This window comes from Procambarus clarkii, chromosome 42 (genome assembly GCF_040958095.1).
Source record: "Procambarus clarkii isolate CNS0578487 chromosome 42, FALCON_Pclarkii_2.0, whole genome shotgun sequence".
NCBI lineage: Eukaryota > Metazoa > Arthropoda > Malacostraca > Decapoda > Cambaridae > Procambarus > Procambarus clarkii.
The window spans coordinates 10,203,249-10,222,067 of record NC_091191.1 but is presented as its reverse complement, the minus strand read 5'-3'; the positions used below and the strand labels follow the sequence as shown (position 1 = coordinate 10,222,067).

Genomic DNA, 18,819 nt, shown 5'->3' with positions numbered 1-18,819 from the left:
TTAAAACCACAATAGAATGCTCTAAGTACTTTCGTATATTAATACATCTTCAGAAGGAATGGTTCGCTCTGAACATGTATTAATATAAGAAAGTACTAAAGGAAATTCCTGTTTCAATTCTTCCTCCGAAACCACATCATCAAATATACAGATGAACTCCACAAATGGTTGGAAGACTGGTAAATGCTTTTCATTGTCAGAAAGGGCAAGACCTTGCATGTTCGCCTTAACAATGCACATTACAACTACCAAATCAACATTACATTGCAGCAGATTAGTGTATTCTGACTTCAAGGTACTTTTCTTCATCAATCTGAAAGTAGTTGCACAACAAGTGGGAACTGCCATAATAAAGCCAACCAAACCCTAGGAATAGTCAAAGAAACCTTCAACTTCATGGAAAAGAAGGTAGTTATTTAAATGTACAAATCACTGGTGCATCCCCATTTGGACTACTGTATCCAATAAATAATATTTCTTAAATGCTGAACAATTTGTAGGATATTAATCCAGACCACTTCTTTAAAGGTCAGATGTAACAAAAAGGAACAGAGATTTAAAGTTCAATAAGCCACAATGTAGAACAGAAAATAGAAGAGGCTTTTTCAACCTTATACTAGTAGTTTGTTAAAGACTGTACCTCTCTCAACCAGTTTAAGATAAAAACGAAGCATTACCTAATAAATTCCCTGTAACCTACCTTACCCCTCTATTGTCAACCCATGTCTATTTTTTTAAACAACACTGTTTGTTGACCTAATTGCATTTGTGCTGCTTTTTCAGCCATGTTCCCCCCTTTTTTATTTTTATTTGTTCTCAACCCATTTTATTCTTTATACTCAATTAGTATTAAGTTTTAGTCATTAATGTTTTTCCTGCCCGAAACGTTTTGTGTAATAGTGGCTTTAGGCATTGTATGTACTAGCTCTATCTATAAATCTATCAAATTTTGTAAAATCTCTTGTATGTATGTACCTTACCTGAATAAACACATTTATTTATTTAATATTATTATTATTTATTAGTTATAAAATCATAGAGATGCCTCTCTGCTGAAGCCATTAATGTCAAATTACCTCTGCAATTCCAGATCAAGTTCGATAAAATCATCAGGACAAATTGGCGGGTACTGTACCCTATCCGCCACCTTCCTGTCCTCATCGAGGCCACTCTTTCTACCGTTGCCCTCAGGTAAGTTCAGATTAAGTCAAGTTAACCATTTAAAGAATTGAAATGAAAATGAAATGAAAAGAAAAATAATTTGGAATGTTTGGTTTGGTGTTGGGCTTAAGGCCTATCAACTTCTTGAGAGTTAAGGCTATGACAGTATAGCTTACTGATCAGCCATTAAGTATAGTTAGTCCTTAACTAAAGTATACCCTTCATTTTATATAAAGTATACCCCTCCTTTTCTATAAAGTATACCCCTCATTTTCTATAAGGTATACCCCTCATTTTCTATAAGGTATACCCCTCATTTTATAGTTGAGGGCCATAGGACTAACAACACTGTGGGGTACACCTGTGTATATACAGTACTGTATCACTTGCTCTACTTTTTTTTTTAGAATAACTACTGCATAAGGAAGTAAAACAAGCAGGTAATCCGTGTGTGTCTTATTAAAATCAGTTGTACATATCACAAAGTTAAATACATATTATGAATTAGCGTACACACAGTTGTAAGAAATACAACGATATACACAAGCGCTGGGAGTACAAGCTGCTTCAACCTAGGATAACTTCTTACGTTCTCTTTCTGTAGCGCCAGGCCCACATGCCCTCCGTCTCTCCACCCAGCATGTATTCTCTCACTCGTGAATGAATGGGTTGCTTACTACTCATGCTGCTGCTTGGATGCTTTCACACACATGTGAATTGGATGCATACATCTTCTCATGCCGATTTTTGGATGCTCTCTCGCTCACACTCGTGAATAGGATGCTTACTAATACTCGTGCTATAATGTTACAATGCTTTCTTGCTCTCACACATAAATGAGATGCTTACATCTCATGCTGGAGTTTGGACGCGCTCTCTCAAATATACACGAAATGATTATTACTACTCATATTTCTGCTGTCATTAAACATGAATGAGAACACTACTCGCTGCTTGTTAGTCTGATGCTTTCTGTTGATGTAACTACTATCCACTCTCCATTCACTTGCTAATATGACCATGTAGTCAAAAATGTTTCCCTACACATTCTTCAGATGTATCATCTCTCTCTTTTATAGCTTGATTTCAGTACCTTCATGACCTCACTTGTTCACATCACTCAGGTTGTTCCCATTCACATTATTATGACCAGGAATATTTTACTCCTATTAAATTTCAAATTGCTTTTATCGGCACATACTGTATTACAGTCATACGTTTAGATCATTCACTCATTATTTGATCTGATATTGCACTTATGGTCAAAAAAGACAGATCATCATAAGTACTGTATATATATCACTACACATTTTACAACCTCTGCAATCAGATCAGATCAGAAATTGATCAGTTCACTTAAAGATTTTTTATTCGCATACATACACACACATACACCTACCTTGTTAACACTTTTCACTGTCCATATATTCTACAATATTTACTATATATATACCAACCACCCACGCACCTGAATGTTGTGATTAGATTTAGCCTTAGATAAGAGTGACATTCCAATCTCGCCTGCTCAGATCAAATGATCTTGAACATGTCACTCGTGATCATGGAATGATACAACCCAAAAAGAAAATTATACTTCTGAGATAGATTTTTAAAAAGAGATATAAAATATAAAGCTTTGATTTCTGATAGAAAGGGGGGGGGGCTGCTGGAGAGCAGAGCAGAGTGTGTTGGGGTGGGGTGGGGTGGGGTGGAGTGAGTTTGTGGAGTGGGTGGGTGGGTGAGATGGGTAGGGTGGGGTGGGCAATGTGGGCTAGTCTTAAAATTAATATAAAGTGGTAGGTGTTGAAGGACCTTACTAACTTTTTCTTAAATTACCATTAATTGTTCTTGTGAGAGACACGCGAGCATATGCTTGAAAACGAAGACCACATTACAGCTACTTAGCCTATAAAAGTTTCCAGAAATCAACCATCACATGTGACACTCATTCATATTATTACTTCACTGTAAAGCAATGTCTCCTTTCAACAGCTTTTCATGTGGTACAGATTCACACCTGTGAACATTTTATCTGGTCTTAACTAGAACAATGCGTGCTACTGGTACATTAAGGACCAGAAAACTTCTATATAATCAGTAAAATCAAATGAATGTTTGTAACTGATCACTTGCTGTAAAAGCAGCCATTATGGAAAAAAAATAGATGCACATAATAATATTTCTAAATTTCTTCTTTTGGACATGCAGTGTGTGCTCTGCATGTATTTGTGAATTGCAATGTGTCACAATAACATGGCTGAAGAGTTGATATCCAACCCATATGTCTGAAAATAAAGAATCAATGACGTTTCAGTCTGTCCTGGACCATTATCGCAACTACGGTTATGATTACGCGACTTGATAATGGTCCATCTTGGATGGACTGAAACATTGTCGTTTCCTTATTTTCTTTCTTACTGTGAAATAATTACAAAGTCAAGGAACTGATATGATTTATTGCTAAGTAAAGTATATCCATATACTGGTATTGTATATGACAACAGTTCATGCTTAACATTAGTAATCTCTACAAGTGGTGGCAAGGCATTTGCAGCTACTAATATCGGTTATTAACTGTGAGTTTGCGCGAGTTATTTTTACTCTATTACTGTATTCGTAAGCTGCTACAACGTTGCTTATTCCCACAATGAATATTTGTGTTGAATGCTTTCTTTTGCTTGATCACACCATGGATAAAAAAAAAAGTACTTAAATTTAAATGACTAAAGGAGTAGTATCAAAATAAATATAAAAGTATTGGATGTATTGTACAGCATAAAACCTGCTAATTATGAAGCAGGTAGTGTGTGCCGAGTGCCACAGCACCAATCCCACACAACTGCTCATAAGGGCTGAATATAGAAGGATGGGGTGGGGGGAAGGTTGTAGTGTACCTACAGGGAAAATCCCCTTTATGTATTGATAATGGGTTTTCTTTACATGGCTTTGCCATTAAATAAAAGCTTGGCAGCTGTAGTTAAATAACATCCACCAGAATGGTGTTGTATCATTATTCTCAGTAACACAGTATTTGATCTTAGAAGCAACCGGACTGTTTTAGAAAACTATGGACATAACGAAGTAGGTAACTTTTCAGTGATTAGTTGCTTGCTCTTATTGACCAACTTGTCATGGATGTCAGAGGTGAATTAGAGCATCAGGAGAGACTTATTCTATAGCATATTAACAATTATATAATTTTTAGGATAAAAAGCAATGTAAGTCACCTGCATGCTAACCTGTACATTGCAAACAAGAATAGAATTTCTCATATTCACTCCAGCAATGTTTTTCTTTTTTAAGAATAACAATAGCCTGAAATGCACAATTCTAATTTTTTAAATAAAAATGATTCTAGAATAAACATGAGAAAAGCCATTCTGTTTATAATCCCAGTGATAGTGTAATAAGTAACTGATATGTGGAACAGCCAGGAGTGTCCCATGATATACGAGTGAGTGTATGCCTTCACACCGCACATATAAAAAAGTGGATGCACCCAAGTCCAGTCAAAATATGACAATAATGTTTACAGCATTCAGTTTTCCAATATTTTAGCTAGTTACTATTACTATAAATTTACCTTAAAAAAAACACAAAAAACAATAAAATAATACTCTACTCTATAAACTGTAATTTTGTAAAGCAAAAAGCTACATATAGAAACAGGATGTTTGTATTTACATATACAGTAGTCTTAAATTTGTATCCTATTCTATACCGTAACAGCAACTGAGTACACGTACACATTGGATCTTTTGTTTAGCAGATGGGAGTACGCTGCAAATTTCTAGCGTACTAGACTTATCTTAATGTTTCTTAAAGTACTGAAGCTACTCCACACTAGTCAGTGAAGCAGTTTTCTTTGATACAGACATCAATATACAAGATGTAGTTACATACAAACACAAGCCTGTACTTGTAAGGCAATAAACAGGTTTTATTCTATTTGAAGGACATTCATGAAGCCAGCATTAATATGCCTTGCTGAGGGATAACCTCATTGTTATCTTCAACACACAATATGGTGGAAAGGTGTCATTCTTACACAAGCTCAAAACTGCTGGCCTCATTGCTACATATGAAGACTACACTGAATCACAAGACGAACTCTTGCTGATGAAAGAAACTCTTTATTTTATTGTGTATGCATAAGTTTTAGAACCAACTGCTAGCTAAATACAACTTTAATATGGTCATCAGTGATACAGTAATACCAAGCTATACAGAAACAGCTAAAACAAATAAAAGCTTCATACAAAGCATGTATTTTTAGGTTCATCTAATGCAAATTAGTTCTAAAACCATTTGACACAAAAAACCTGTGATTCTTCAAACAACATTAGAGTACCTTTTTGCATTCTGCATTTTTTTGTTTGGGTGTCTTTGCAATACCACTTGCTCCATGTTGCCCACAGCATGGAGGGAATCAGTTTGTAGCTTCTGCACATATGTCTTGAATAAAGGAAATGATTATATATATAATATATATATATATATTATATAATTGATATCTTTCAATCTGCTTTCAAATACTCAGAATTAAAGTCAAAACCAATACTGTATGTGTTTTGTGCAAGAAGTAAAAACTATGGTATGAGTGGCACTTAATATTTGTATTTGAGACATTAAATGAAGAAAATTAAATTATTTGACATGAATGCTGATAGTTATGTGATCTCGAATGTTAATTTGTATATATTAAAGAAACTTAGGTAATACAATGTCAGGTAGCAGTGTAATGGTTGTCATTTGTGAAGTTATCAATTCGTCGAGTTGGAAATATTGTACTCGGAAGCAAACTTACATCAATTTGGATGATTGTATAAAAAAAAATATATGCATTGGAAGAAAATATCAGCATTTATTAATCACTACCATACTAATTGACTATTATGGATGGGGTTACTATTAAAATGAAAGTGCTTCTAATTGATGTAGACAGGAGCCACATTAAGGATTTAACAATTCCTGCTTTCATACTTTGACTATGCCTATCTTTAAATTTAAAGCTCTTTGGTTAGCTGATTAATTTTGAGTTGTCACAAAAAAACTGTATATGTCTTGATGTATAGTAACAGTTTGTAAAGAAACCTTAACCAAATACAGTAATCTTAATTCTATATTTGTCTGTCATAAATTATGGGAAAGCTGTTTAAATTCTGGTTACTTCATCTAGTTACAACAGTGTGTGTGTGTAATGACCAGACATTAAAAATAACTCACTATAGATATGTGACAGCACCTCACACGAGACCTCTCCAAGCACCCATTTTCCAATGTATGTCTTTATTGAAAACAAGACCAACTGTAATACAGTAATCCATATTGCTGCATTAAACAGCAAGTCACCACTGCTTTTCTTTGAAAATGTAAGATACATAAATATAGAAACCAAGTTCAATTGCTTATGAAAAGAGAACTATAATTCAATACCACAAACTAGATACAAATGGGCATCTGCATTAAAATCTATGTAAACTGACTTCATAGCTAAACTGTAATACCCGTGGATTGATTTCTGACAGGTGGAATGAATAATTCTCAGGGACTAGAAATTGAGGGCCATAAGATATGTCTGTGTTCTGTCTCCTGTTCTCCAATTTGCAATTCACCCTTAAACATGATACATACGAAACCACACTGCTCACTCTTGGTGGTACGGCTACAGTTTACAATGTTATAAGGCTGCTTGGTGTTCATTATTGGTTTTTGCGTGCATCTCTGTTGGATATTTTCATCAAACTTGTATGTTTGTGTCCTTTTTGTAATATTTCAGAAAACTGTCAGGAATGTATGTTCATGTGTTTTGGCCGGTTCATAGTTTGGCTTGAATACACAGAACCATCAAAATTTCACTGAAATTATAAGACCCTTTTATTTTAGGCTCTTGCTTATAAACAAATATTTGCAATCATATATGACCATAGTTCATATTTAAATTATTATACCTTTATCTACATATATCCTCACATCAAAAATTGTTAGGGGATTGGGTTACTGTATCTTCTAAAGTGTGTTATTATGTTTCTTCTTTTACATGTATTTCCTGGTGATCCACACTGCTAGGCGAGGATGGACCAGGGAGCCAATCTCACAGTTAACAGTGCGGGTCTCTCCATTGATGACAAAGATAGCAGCCTCAGCCGGGGACACCATGTAGTGACCAAAGACCCCGGATGACACGATAGGTCGATTCGTGTTGCTCCACTCGGTCAAGCCAGGTTGCATTGCCTTGCCCACTCCTGTGATCATCTCTACCTTACCTGAATGAGATAAAAATTGTAATGTTTTAGTTAGGAAATTTACTATTTGAATATGCTGTATACTGAACAAATCTACATGGGTCGTGATGAGGGTTCAAACCTAAAGCCCCTAGGTTCCCGCAGATGGTTTTCCCTACTGCAGGAACCTATGGATCCCACAGCCTCTCTGAGACACAAACCGGGGTTTTACACAATTCCCCCATGCACCCGGGCGCTATCAACCAGATGTTCTACCTCTGTGTCCTTACTTCAATACACACACAAATCACAATAGCGTGATACATCAAATGAACAAATCCACAAGGGCCGTGAAGAGGGTTCGAACCTACGTTCAGGATGATCCCAGATGCATCTTAGTCAACTGCACCACAACATGGTCAAAAGAATTGCAACATGTCGTGGTGCAGTTGACTAAGGGGTCTAGGATCATCCCGGATGTAGGTTCGAACCCTCTTCATGGCCCTTATGGATTTGTTCATTTGATGTATCACGCTATTGTGATTTCTGTGTAATGCTGCACACTGAATGATGTGCATGCATAATTTCAACCTCTACCAACACTAACGAGAAAGTACAGCTCGCCATACACTACAAGAGTAAAACAACAAAATCATAAACTCACACCAAACAAAATGCCTTAAAAAATGAAAGGTATAGATGACATTCATCTTTTACATGAGCTCAGAGAGGCAAGTGTTTTGGTGTTGATTGATTGATGAAGATTAAGCCACACAAGAGGTGGCATGGGCATGAATAGCCTATTAGTGGTGGCCCTGTGGAGCCATTAACAGTATCAATAGCTGATACTGGAGATCTGTGGAGATGCGACTGCACCTCTCTTGGTGTTGGTTGACTCCTGCCTTTATAGGACTAAGGCCAGGATTAGTGGCAAGCCTAATGAGGTGTGGATCCCGGGTTTGGCCTGCTACCATGTTTCACATTGCTCTTCACCAGTAAGTGGTTGTAGGATCTAGAGTTATAGGTACACAACATGTTATAAAAAGGGGGTACAAAATTTTGGCATCTAGCTTCCCTTCTCCTCAGCTTCAGTTCCTGAGCACTGCCTTGTGAACACCATCCCTATATGGCTGCATGATTCTCTCTTCCTCCTCACCTTCTGCTCATGCCCAAGAGAGGCAGTGACAACCTACACAGGATAAAAGCACCCCCATGCCCATCTTGTGGGCGGTAGTGGAAAGGGTTACAGAGGCACATAATGGGCTCAGGGACTGAACCCCACAATTCATTTAGCTAAGCAAGTTACAATCTTGATGAGTTAGTTACAAAATTCAATATAAGTCGTCACATCAACAATGGGTTCGAGATCGACCACAAGTACAGTTTCTAAATTAAGCAACTGACATGTGTGGAGAGCTAGTGTCACAATTGATATGTTTGTCCTGCACACCGCCCACTATACATTCCATCTGTTAACTACTCTGACACCTGAAAAAGTTCTTTCTAACATCCCTGTGGCTCATTTGGGTACTCAATCTCCACCTGAGTCCCCTTGTTCACGTATCACCCATGTTAAACAGTTATATCTTTATCTACCCTGTCAATTCCTCTGAGAATTTTGTAGGTAGTGATCATTCTCTCGGAGATCTCCTGTCTTCCAGCAATGTGAGGTGCATTTCAAGCAGCCTCTCCTCGTTCTGGAACTAGCCTAGTGGCATACCTCTGAACTTTTTCCAGCTTTGTCTTGTGCTTGACAAGGTACGGCTCCATGCTGGGGGCCGCATACTCCAGGATTGGCCTTACACATGTGGTATACAAGGTTCTGAAGGATTCCTTACACAGTTTTCTGAAGGCAGTTCTAATGTTAGCCAACCTTGTATATGCCGCTGTTCCCCTTTGTGGTGTGTTCTTCATCCTTTTGCATTAGGCTTGCCCAGGACATGCCAGGAGAGGCCGTTTTCATGGCAACAGGATGCTGAAGACAAATCTTCAAATCCTACATCACGACAGAGCAGTTCTATCTTTCATACCTATGTCTCCCAACCACCATGCTTCCTTCTTCCAGCCCTGTCACAAGCCCATCTTGGATGCTGCAATTGGTTGTGGGTTTCCTGCAGCCCATACCAAGATCCCCTTTTCCCCATGCAACACCCCTCTTACAAGAGAGAGACCATTTAGCAGCCCCCTCCCCCTGTAGTTTTCCCTGTTATCATTGTATGTTCACCGGGCTAGGGTCTGTTTCTTGTCCTTATTTCCTTCCTTAGCCTCTTCACAGCTAAGCCCCATTTGATATTTATGAAGCTTTAGTTGTGATTTGTTCTGATTGTATACCTTGCCCTGTTACTTTGCCCATTATACCTTATTTTACTTTATTCTATTTCATATTTTATTTTATTTTTTTATATAAGTATTTAAATTTTCAGCTGATTCTGTTAAATACTTGCCAATGTGTTTCCCATTTACACTTGCTCTACACTCCTTTGATCTTACTTTTCCATACCTCTACCTGTCAATTTACTGCCCAGAAATACTGTTTCTCAACAAAGCCATGGAAATATGGCTAAAGAAAAAATAAATTTGTGAACCAGTTATAGTTGAACAACTGGGAAAACAACTTTCAATAAATATAAAACAAATACATACTGCACTTGGTTGCAAAAAAACAAAGTATTACAGTATTGTATTGTTTACATGTACTGGGGTTACTCTTAGCCTACTGACTGGTGAAATATATATATATTAAAGGGTACCAATATTGTAAGTACCCTGTAGAAATTTTATTGACTGCATTTATAAAAATAACAGATGGATGTAATATGAATATAAGCCTAGGATTATTTCTAATTTGAGCTTATGATTCTTCGCATGTATATATAGATTTCAGCATAAGGATTAATGACTGCCAAAATGCACCTATAATAGCCCTAACAATATACAGAAGTATATCAGCCTGCCAAACTAACTTTAGAAATAATCAAATAGATATGAGCATCCTTTTTGTTCAACCTTATTTATTATTAGACCTTTCTTACCAGATTGAAGGTCAAGGAAGAAGATGTCGTCTTTATCAGTGGAGGCTGCATAGAGGTCGTAGCTGTGGGTGAGGCGTGACGGGAAGAAAGTGACATCACTTACATTCAGAGTGGTGATTACATCGAATACATAGTCCAGGCCATGATCTGTGTAGGGAGTTAATGAGGTTAGTATACAAAAATATTATTATTATTATTATTATTATTATTATTATTATTATTATTATTATTATTATTATTAATAGATGTTACAGAGATGAGTTCTGAGTTACAATTTAAACGTAAATAGAGATTTTGAGCAAAAAAAAAAAAACTACAGGCATACCTCAGAATGCGAGTTTAATCCGTTCCTGGAGACGCCTCGCCTTCCGAAAACTCGCATTCCAAAGTTAATTTCCCCATAAGAAATAAAGGGAAATGAATTAATCCGTTCCTGACTACCCCAAAAACCCCACATCAAACTAAATTTTTATACCTAATTCATCTAAATAAACCTACAAAAGTATGTTCCAGTTATTACTTACCTTACTGTCGAGTGCTGTAGGCGTATGGAAGATGGTGAGGAGGGGGGAGGAGGAGAGGAGTTAGTGTTTGGAAGGGGAGTCCCCTTCCATAATCACATCAGGCAGTGAGGACCTTTCTGGTGTGCTCTCCCTGGGACGTTTAACCTGAGTGCCACTAGGTCCTGGTTGAGGTTCACTGCTCGATTTCTTCACCAAATATTTGTCCATGAAAGCTTGCTTTTCCCTTCTTCGCAAGCTCTCTCTGTAGTAAGGCATCACACTGTCATTGAAAAGATTAAGACAATGGCCTACTACAGTTTTGTCTGGGTGAGTGTGTTCAATAGTTGTTTGAATCTCTTCCCACATCTGACACACCTTCTTCATTACTGCAGAAGGGACATTCGCTGGTGCTGTTGCCACCACCTCCTCCTCCACTGCAGAATCATTCGCTGCTGTGTTGGCTTCCTGTTCCTGTTGAAGGGCTAGGAGTTCTTCGGTGGTCAGTTCTTCGTTGTGTTCTTCCACCAACTCCTCCACATCATCACCATCCAATTCCAAGCCCATTTTCTGGCCTAGACTAACAATTTCCTCAACAATAGGCGCATCATTTATAGGCTCAAACCCCTCAAAGTCTAGTTCTCTCACACCTTCAGGCCACAATTTTCTCCAGCCAGAGATCAGGGTTCTTTGAGTCACTTCTTGCCAGGCTTTGTCAACGAGTTTTAAAGCACTAAAAATGTTAAAATGCTCTCTCCAGAACTCTTTGAGGGTGAGGTTTGTGGCTTCAGTCACTTCAAAACATTTCCGGAAAAGTGCCCTTTCATACAGTTTCTTAAAATTCGCTATGATTTTCTGGTCCATAGGCTGAATTAGAGGAGTGGTGTTAGGAGGAAGGAATTTAACTGTGAGGAATTTATTGCATTGAGGCATCAAATCATCTTCCAAGCCTGGAGGATGAGCAGGAGCATTGTCAAGGAGAAGCACGGCTCTGAGTGGCAATTGTTTCTCCTGCAGATATTTTTCTATGGCAGGGCACAGCACTTCATTCACCCACTCCGAAAAAATAAGCCTAGTCACCCATGCTTTTTTATTAGACTTCCACATCACAGACAAACGGGTTTTCTGCACATTATACTGTTTGAAAACCCTTGGATTTTCAGAATGATACACTAGCAAGGGTTTAATTTTTAAATCGCCACTCGCATTTGAACACAGCACAAGCGTAAACCTATCTTTCATAGGCTTGTGTCCAGGCAAGGATTTTTCCTCCTTGGTAATGTATGTCCTCTTAGGCATTCTTTTCCAAAACAGTCCTGTTTCGTCACAATTAAACACTTGTTGCGGTAGGTATCCCTCAGCCTCTGCAAACTCTTTAAATTCGTCAATAAATCGTCCAGCGGCTGGTTTGTCTGAGCTGGCTGCCTCCCCATGCCTTGTAACACTATGGATACCACTTCTCTTTCTAAATTTTTCAAACCAGCCCCTGCTTGCCTTAAACTCTTTCTTTTCTGCATCACTCGTTGCAGGGGTCTTCTTTAGAAGGTCTTCGTGCAACACCCTGGCTTTCTCAGAAATAATGGCCTCCGAAACACTATCACCCCTCAACTCCTTGTCGTGTATCCAAATTAATAACAACTTTTCCACTTCTTCAAGTATTTGTGGTCTTTGTGTCGTTAATGTTCTTACTCCTTTTGCCACATTAGCACTCATAATCTTATTTTTCTTCTTAAGTATAGTGCATATTGTTGATGTCGCTTTGTTGTACTGCCTACAAAGATCAACAACACGTGTACCGTTCTCATGCTTTCGAATGATCTCTTGTTTCTGCTCTATTGTCATCCTCACATGAGCTTTCTGGCCTTTATCCTTACCACTGGCTTTCTTGGGACTCATGGTGAGATATATAATAACAAATTGTATAGACAAATCACCAAAAATCCAACAAAACACTGAAAATTCACGACAAGAATTGATGTGGGGGTAGTCACTGCGCGCGAGACAATGGTGAACTGAGGGGCAGCGGGGCAGAGGGGCGACGATCGCCGAACGACCACGCGCTAGGTCGGCTGTACGCGTATCAACAAACTCGCGTTCAAACTCGACTCCCGAAGTAACCATCGCCTTCCGAGACAAATTTTTGGAGTAAATACACCTCGCCTTCCGAAAATCTCGCATACAGGGACAATCGCATTCCGAGGTACCACTGTATTGTAATATTTTAAGCTAAAGAAGTGCTGTTTTAAATAAAAATGATTTTTAGATTTCAATAAAAATGCAGTTTTCCTGCTTTGTAACACATGAATCATATTTAATTGTAATTATGTCCAGCGCATGAATATCTACACAGATTTAGAATAAAATTGAACAATTACATGATTAGTATTTTAATTAGTGCTTCTAATGTTATAAACAAATTCAAGATATTATTCCAGTCCACTTTTTTTTTAAAGAAGTCCAGTGTAATGCATATAAAGGACAACAGCATCAGTAAGCCACAATTTAGGACATTTTTCCCTAAGCGGTCTGTGGCAAAGGTCACAGCAAATTTGAGGGGAATAATAGCTATCTTTTATATAGGCATAAACAATTAGAAACTAATACTACCCAGGAACAAAAATTCTGTCTTTGTGCAATGAATCTTCTGTGCCACCCTACAAGTAATGTACAAAATGTAGTACTCACTGACCTGGTATCTTTTACACTATGAATGCAGTATCAATTTTTATTTTTGTACCACAGTTGCTCAGGTCAGTTTGGGGAATTCTCATCCTTCTTGCTTTGCAAGAAAGTACCACTTAATCACATCATATGTACTCTCACAATCCATTGTACCTGCTTTGTGTGTGTGTGTGTGTGTGTGTGTGTGTGTGTGTGTGTGTGTGTGTGTGTGTGTGTGTGTGTGTGTGTGTACTTACCTAATTGTACTTACCTAATTGTGCTTGCGGGGGTTGAGCTCTGGCTCTTTGGTCCCGCCTCTCAACCGTCAATCAACTGGTGTACAGATTCCTGAGCCTATTGGGCTCTATCATATCTACATTTGAAACTGTGAATGGAGTCAGCCTCCACCACATCACTTCCTAATGCATTCCATTTGCTAACTACTCTGACACTGAAAAAGTTCTTTCTAACGTCTCTGTGGCTCATTTGGGTACTCAGCTTCCACCTGTGTCCCCTTGTTCGCGTCCCACCAGTGTTGAAAAGTTCGTCCTTGTTTACCCGGTCGATTCCCCTGAGGATTTTGTAGGTTGTGATCATGTCCCCCCTTACTCTTCTGTCTTCCAGTGTCGTGAGGTGCATTTCCCGCAGCCTTTCCTCATAACTCATGCCTCTTAGTTCTGGGACTAGTCTAGTAGCATACCTTTGGACTTTTTCCAGCTTCGTCTTGTGCTTGACAAGGTACGGGCTCCATGCTGGGGCCGCATACTCCAGGATTGGTCTTACATATGTGGTGTACAAGATTCTGAATGATTCCTTACACAGGTTCCTGAACGCCGTTCTGATGTTAGCCAGCCTCGCATATGCCGCAGACGTTATTCTCTTTATGTGGGCTTCAGGAGACAGGTTTGGTGTGATATCAACTCCTAGATCTTTCTCTCTGTCTGTTTCATTAAGTACTTCATCTCCTATTCTGTATCCTGTGCCTGGCCTCCTGTTTCCACTGCCTAGTTTCATTACTTTGCATTTACTCGGGTTGAACTTCAACAGCCATTTGTTGGACCATTCACTCAGTCTATCCAGGTCATCTTGTAGCCTCCTACTATCATCCTCTGTTTCAATCCTCCTCATAATTTTTGCATCGTCGGCAAACATTGAGAGGAACGAATCTATACCCTCTGGGAGATCATTTACATATACCAGAAACAGTATAGGTGTGTGTGTGTGTGTGTGTGTGTGTGTGTGTGTGTAATCGCTCAAGTGTAGTTACAGGATAGGAGCTATGCTCATGGTGTCCCGTCTTCCAAGCACTGTCATATAATGCTTTGAAACCACTTGACAGTTTTGGCCTCTACTACTTTTTCAAACCATCTACCACTCTGTTTGCAACAGAAAATTTTCATTTTTTTTTTTTTTTTTTTGGTGGGGGGGGGGGGACCTTTTATGTCCTTAGCTTGAATCTATGAGCTCGTGTTCTTGAGGTTACCAGTCTCAGGAATTTCCCTTTGTCAATTTGGTCAGTTCCTGTTATTAATGTGATGTATCAATGAGAAAATCAGTAGGAGCCTTGAGGAAAATTCAAATCCACTCACTTGTACTCCAAAGTAATGATTTTGTCACTGATGCATCACAGTAAGATGATTTCATTGTGCACAGGACTGAATCTGTCTTTACATTTATCTCCTACTTCTTCTAAAAGTTTTTTTCTGCCTCTCTTCACACCTGTGTATTTGTTTCTTGCTTGAAGTGTTGGTATGTTTGAAGGTTAGGTCTCTTCTTGTATTGAGTGTGTAAAATATTTTTTTTTTCTCTCAAGTCTAGTGATAGTATGGAGCTTCATCTACCTTCTTCTATTTCACAATTTTTTTTAATAAAGTAGTCTGTTAACCACTTCAGCTAGAAAAAATAAAGTTCCCACAACTCTCTCTGATTAAGTACAGTTTTAATAAAAAGTGCACAGCTCCTTTGAAATATGGAAGATGTAAATACTAATTATTATTTTTACAACAGGTTCTTGCCTACAGCTAGCTGCTCTAAACATAGAACAAAATACAGTAGTAGAATAACTATACTACAGTCCTAGAATTTCTGTTGCAAAATGCTGAGAAATAAAAAAATATGAAGAGAATACAGTATATTCATCTTTTTATAAAATCCTCCAAATGTGAAGTCACTCACTGAATGTTGCTACATTTTGCCACGCATTATTCTTGTTGAAAATACAGTACATGTGTATTAGATCATGCTTTACTGATGGATCTTAGCAAGAAAAATCACTGACCAAAAGGGAATGGTGATTTCGATGCTCAGTGTCCTACCTCATCAGATGCCTATCCTTCCCTAAACTATTGCATTGTGTTAGAAATTTACATCCATGGAGAAGCCCTTACTTGGTATGTACAATATTTTGCCAAACCCCTTGCTAGGAAATTTACTCATATGGATGCCTCCCCAAATGAAATGCAACTTGTCAGCTTTCCTGTCCCCCCTACTTCAACACCATACTTGTACAGATAAACTAATTTAATAGAAATAATTGCTGGGTTACCTGTGACTTTCTGCACAACAATTTTGACATGATTGAAAGTGTCAACAGTGACAATAAGCGAGGAGTCTGGAACTACATGTGGCTGTCCCATCAATGTTGTCTTGTGACTCAGGACAGCATCTGTCAGGTAGTCCAGTACCAGTTGTCCTGTCCGCCGCCCAGTCACTGGCTCATGACAGTCCATCACCACCAGTCCATCTGTGTTTGAGGGGAATATGGCTTATGAGTGATTTAATATATATTCTGATTTGTGACTTAAATAAAAATATAATTCAGTAAACAGTGTGAAATTTAGGAGCTGTGAATAGTTAAAACAAAAGATATGATTAAAATACTATAGTGGCAAGAAGCATGAAGAAGCCAATTGATTTAAGACAAAGATTGGTGCTCATATGATTCAAGGAGAAACCATATCTTTCTGATGTTCTGTATAATGTGAAGATTCTTACGTAGAGATGAGAAAACAAGATGTTGTGGAACACAATTGTAAGGCGTGAGGTCGACAGTCTTGACATACTTCATGTTAGCCAGGTCAAGCTTGTACAGACCTCGCTGGTTGGTGTGTGTCACATAGGCATACCTGAAGTCATGGCCCAGGTCCTGTTAAGGATAAAGATGATTAGTTGAATCAAAATATTTGAAGATGACTAACCATTTTCCTTTAATGTAGATTAGTTAATGAGAGACATATATATATACAGTATTATATATACACTGTACTGTATATATAAAATAAATAAAATAAAATTATAATAAAATGTTTATTCAGGTAAAAGTACATATAAGATGAGTTACAAATAGAATCTTGGATTTCTAGATGGAGCTAGTACATACTATGCCTAAAGCCACTAATACACACAGTGATTTGGGCAAGATGTGGATCATCAGACCAAAGTAGAATGTAGATGTATATTTCTACTTTGCTCTGATGAAAACAATTTTTATATTATATTATATTATATTTATATATATATATATATATATTTATTATATATATATATATATATATATATATATATATATATATATATATATATATATATATATATATATATATATATATATATATATATATATATATATATATATATATATATATATATATATATATATATATATATATATATAAAATTTATCTTTAGTTGTGAAACCATTTGCTGTTAGTTTATGTTGATCATCTTAGGTTTCGAGAACATGTTGCTCACAACATGTCTGCCAGTGAAGATACAAATGCACCTACAATGCAAGGTTTTTCATTCATTTTTAATTGAAATGATTTTTTATTTCATTTTTGGAAAACAAATCGATATTGTTTGTTACCTGTGTAGCTGGAACAAATAAGTTCTTGACCAGATCAAAGTGGCCATCAATGGGCTCTGGGTGAACCGTGTGATGTTTCTTCTTCTGTGATGCATCACGGATTACCTGGAATGTATAAGAGATTGTATGTACCAGAATCAACTGTTGCAATTTCATTTTAAATTTATATTTTAAATTTTGCCCCGAGGAGCGAGTTTATTGGGTAGCGCCACTCATCCTGTGAGTGGACATACCGCATAGCAGCTTGCACAACACTCCCCAATAGGATGAAAACCCGCTGGGTTGTTCATCCTGTCACTTGTACCCAGACACAGCTGGGACTTGCTTAACTGTCTCAAGTGAACCACTTATCAAACAAAAAGATTCACATTCATCAACCCTTAAAATCTTATGTTATCTTGCGGGTGCAAAATGGGGGAATCTTTTAAGAACAGTATCTATATTTGACAAATAGTGCTTTCCTAACTCAAACAACAGATTGAGCACCTTCATCAGTTTAAAAACTCCATGCATGAATAAACATTATTGCATTTAATATGCATTTTTTTAAATTTACATAAAATTTTTGTAACACATTTTTATTGTTACACATGAAGTGTAAATTTTATTCATGTCCTACGGCTCTCAAACATCTGAGTTTTATCATTTGTGGCTCTTGCAGTAAGCAAGATTGGCTGCCCCCTGCTATATGCCATCACAACTATCACCTTTACTCTTTCAAGCTTAAATTTACAGCTCAAGATCCTTGCACTGTAATACTTGAAGTTATTAATTTCTCAGTATCAATCATTATTTATATCATTAACAGGCAAACTTCTTTACTGTCCTGGTTTCTCTTCTACATTTCACTCCTCATTCTTCCGGCTTTTACAGGTCCACATTATTCCTTCTAACATTTAAGACATATGAACCTGTCTAATTCCTGGGGCTTGGACAGGTGTGGGTGGTAATTTTGTCTTCAGGGGGAAGAAATTTTGAAAGGCGAGTCGAGCCCAATGAATGCTGTTGCTCCCGTAACACTGGGTATGTGAACTGATGGGGGGCAGTGGGGTTCCCACATGTTTAGGGTAATGCAGTTCTATATATTTTAATTTCTTTTCTGTGAGGGAGCCCCTTAATAAGTGATGATAGCCCTTGAAGCTATTATCATTTATTAAGGGCCATACTACCTAGTGTCATCAGTTGTGGAGTTCTTTTTTGCCTACTGGGGACCATGAGCCAGAACCTGTCCCCCTCAGAGAGACGAAGGGAGTGATGGCTCCTGATTACTTTACATTTAAAGGTTATCATCTTTGCCATCACCAGGGAAGGCACCCAGAAAGGTAGGCAAATCAAAACAAACCACTGTGGTTTAAAAAATGAGACTGAAGCCCTCA

The 18,819-nt window shown here is 37.7% G+C and overlaps 1 protein-coding gene across 10 annotated transcripts in view; it reads right to left on the bottom strand.

Annotated features, from left to right (window-relative positions):
- Positions 1–1,602: 1,602 nt before the first annotated feature.
- Positions 1,603–18,819, bottom strand: part of LOC123770268 (follistatin-related protein 5) — a 427,322-nt gene continuing 410,105 nt past the window's right edge. For all 10 annotated transcript variants that reach the window (XM_045761955.2, XM_045761957.2, XM_045761956.2 and 7 more), the window contains 5 exons: positions 17,444–17,548; positions 16,573–16,723; positions 16,124–16,321; positions 10,418–10,564; positions 1,603–7,427 (listed from right to left, as the gene is read on the bottom strand). In XM_045761955.2, the coding sequence (XP_045617911.2) occupies positions 7,198–7,427; positions 10,418–10,564; positions 16,124–16,321; positions 16,573–16,723; positions 17,444–17,548 (831 nt within the window). In that variant the 3' untranslated portion in view covers positions 1,603–7,197. The remainder of the gene's footprint in view (positions 7,428–10,417; positions 10,565–16,123; positions 16,322–16,572; positions 16,724–17,443; positions 17,549–18,819) is intronic.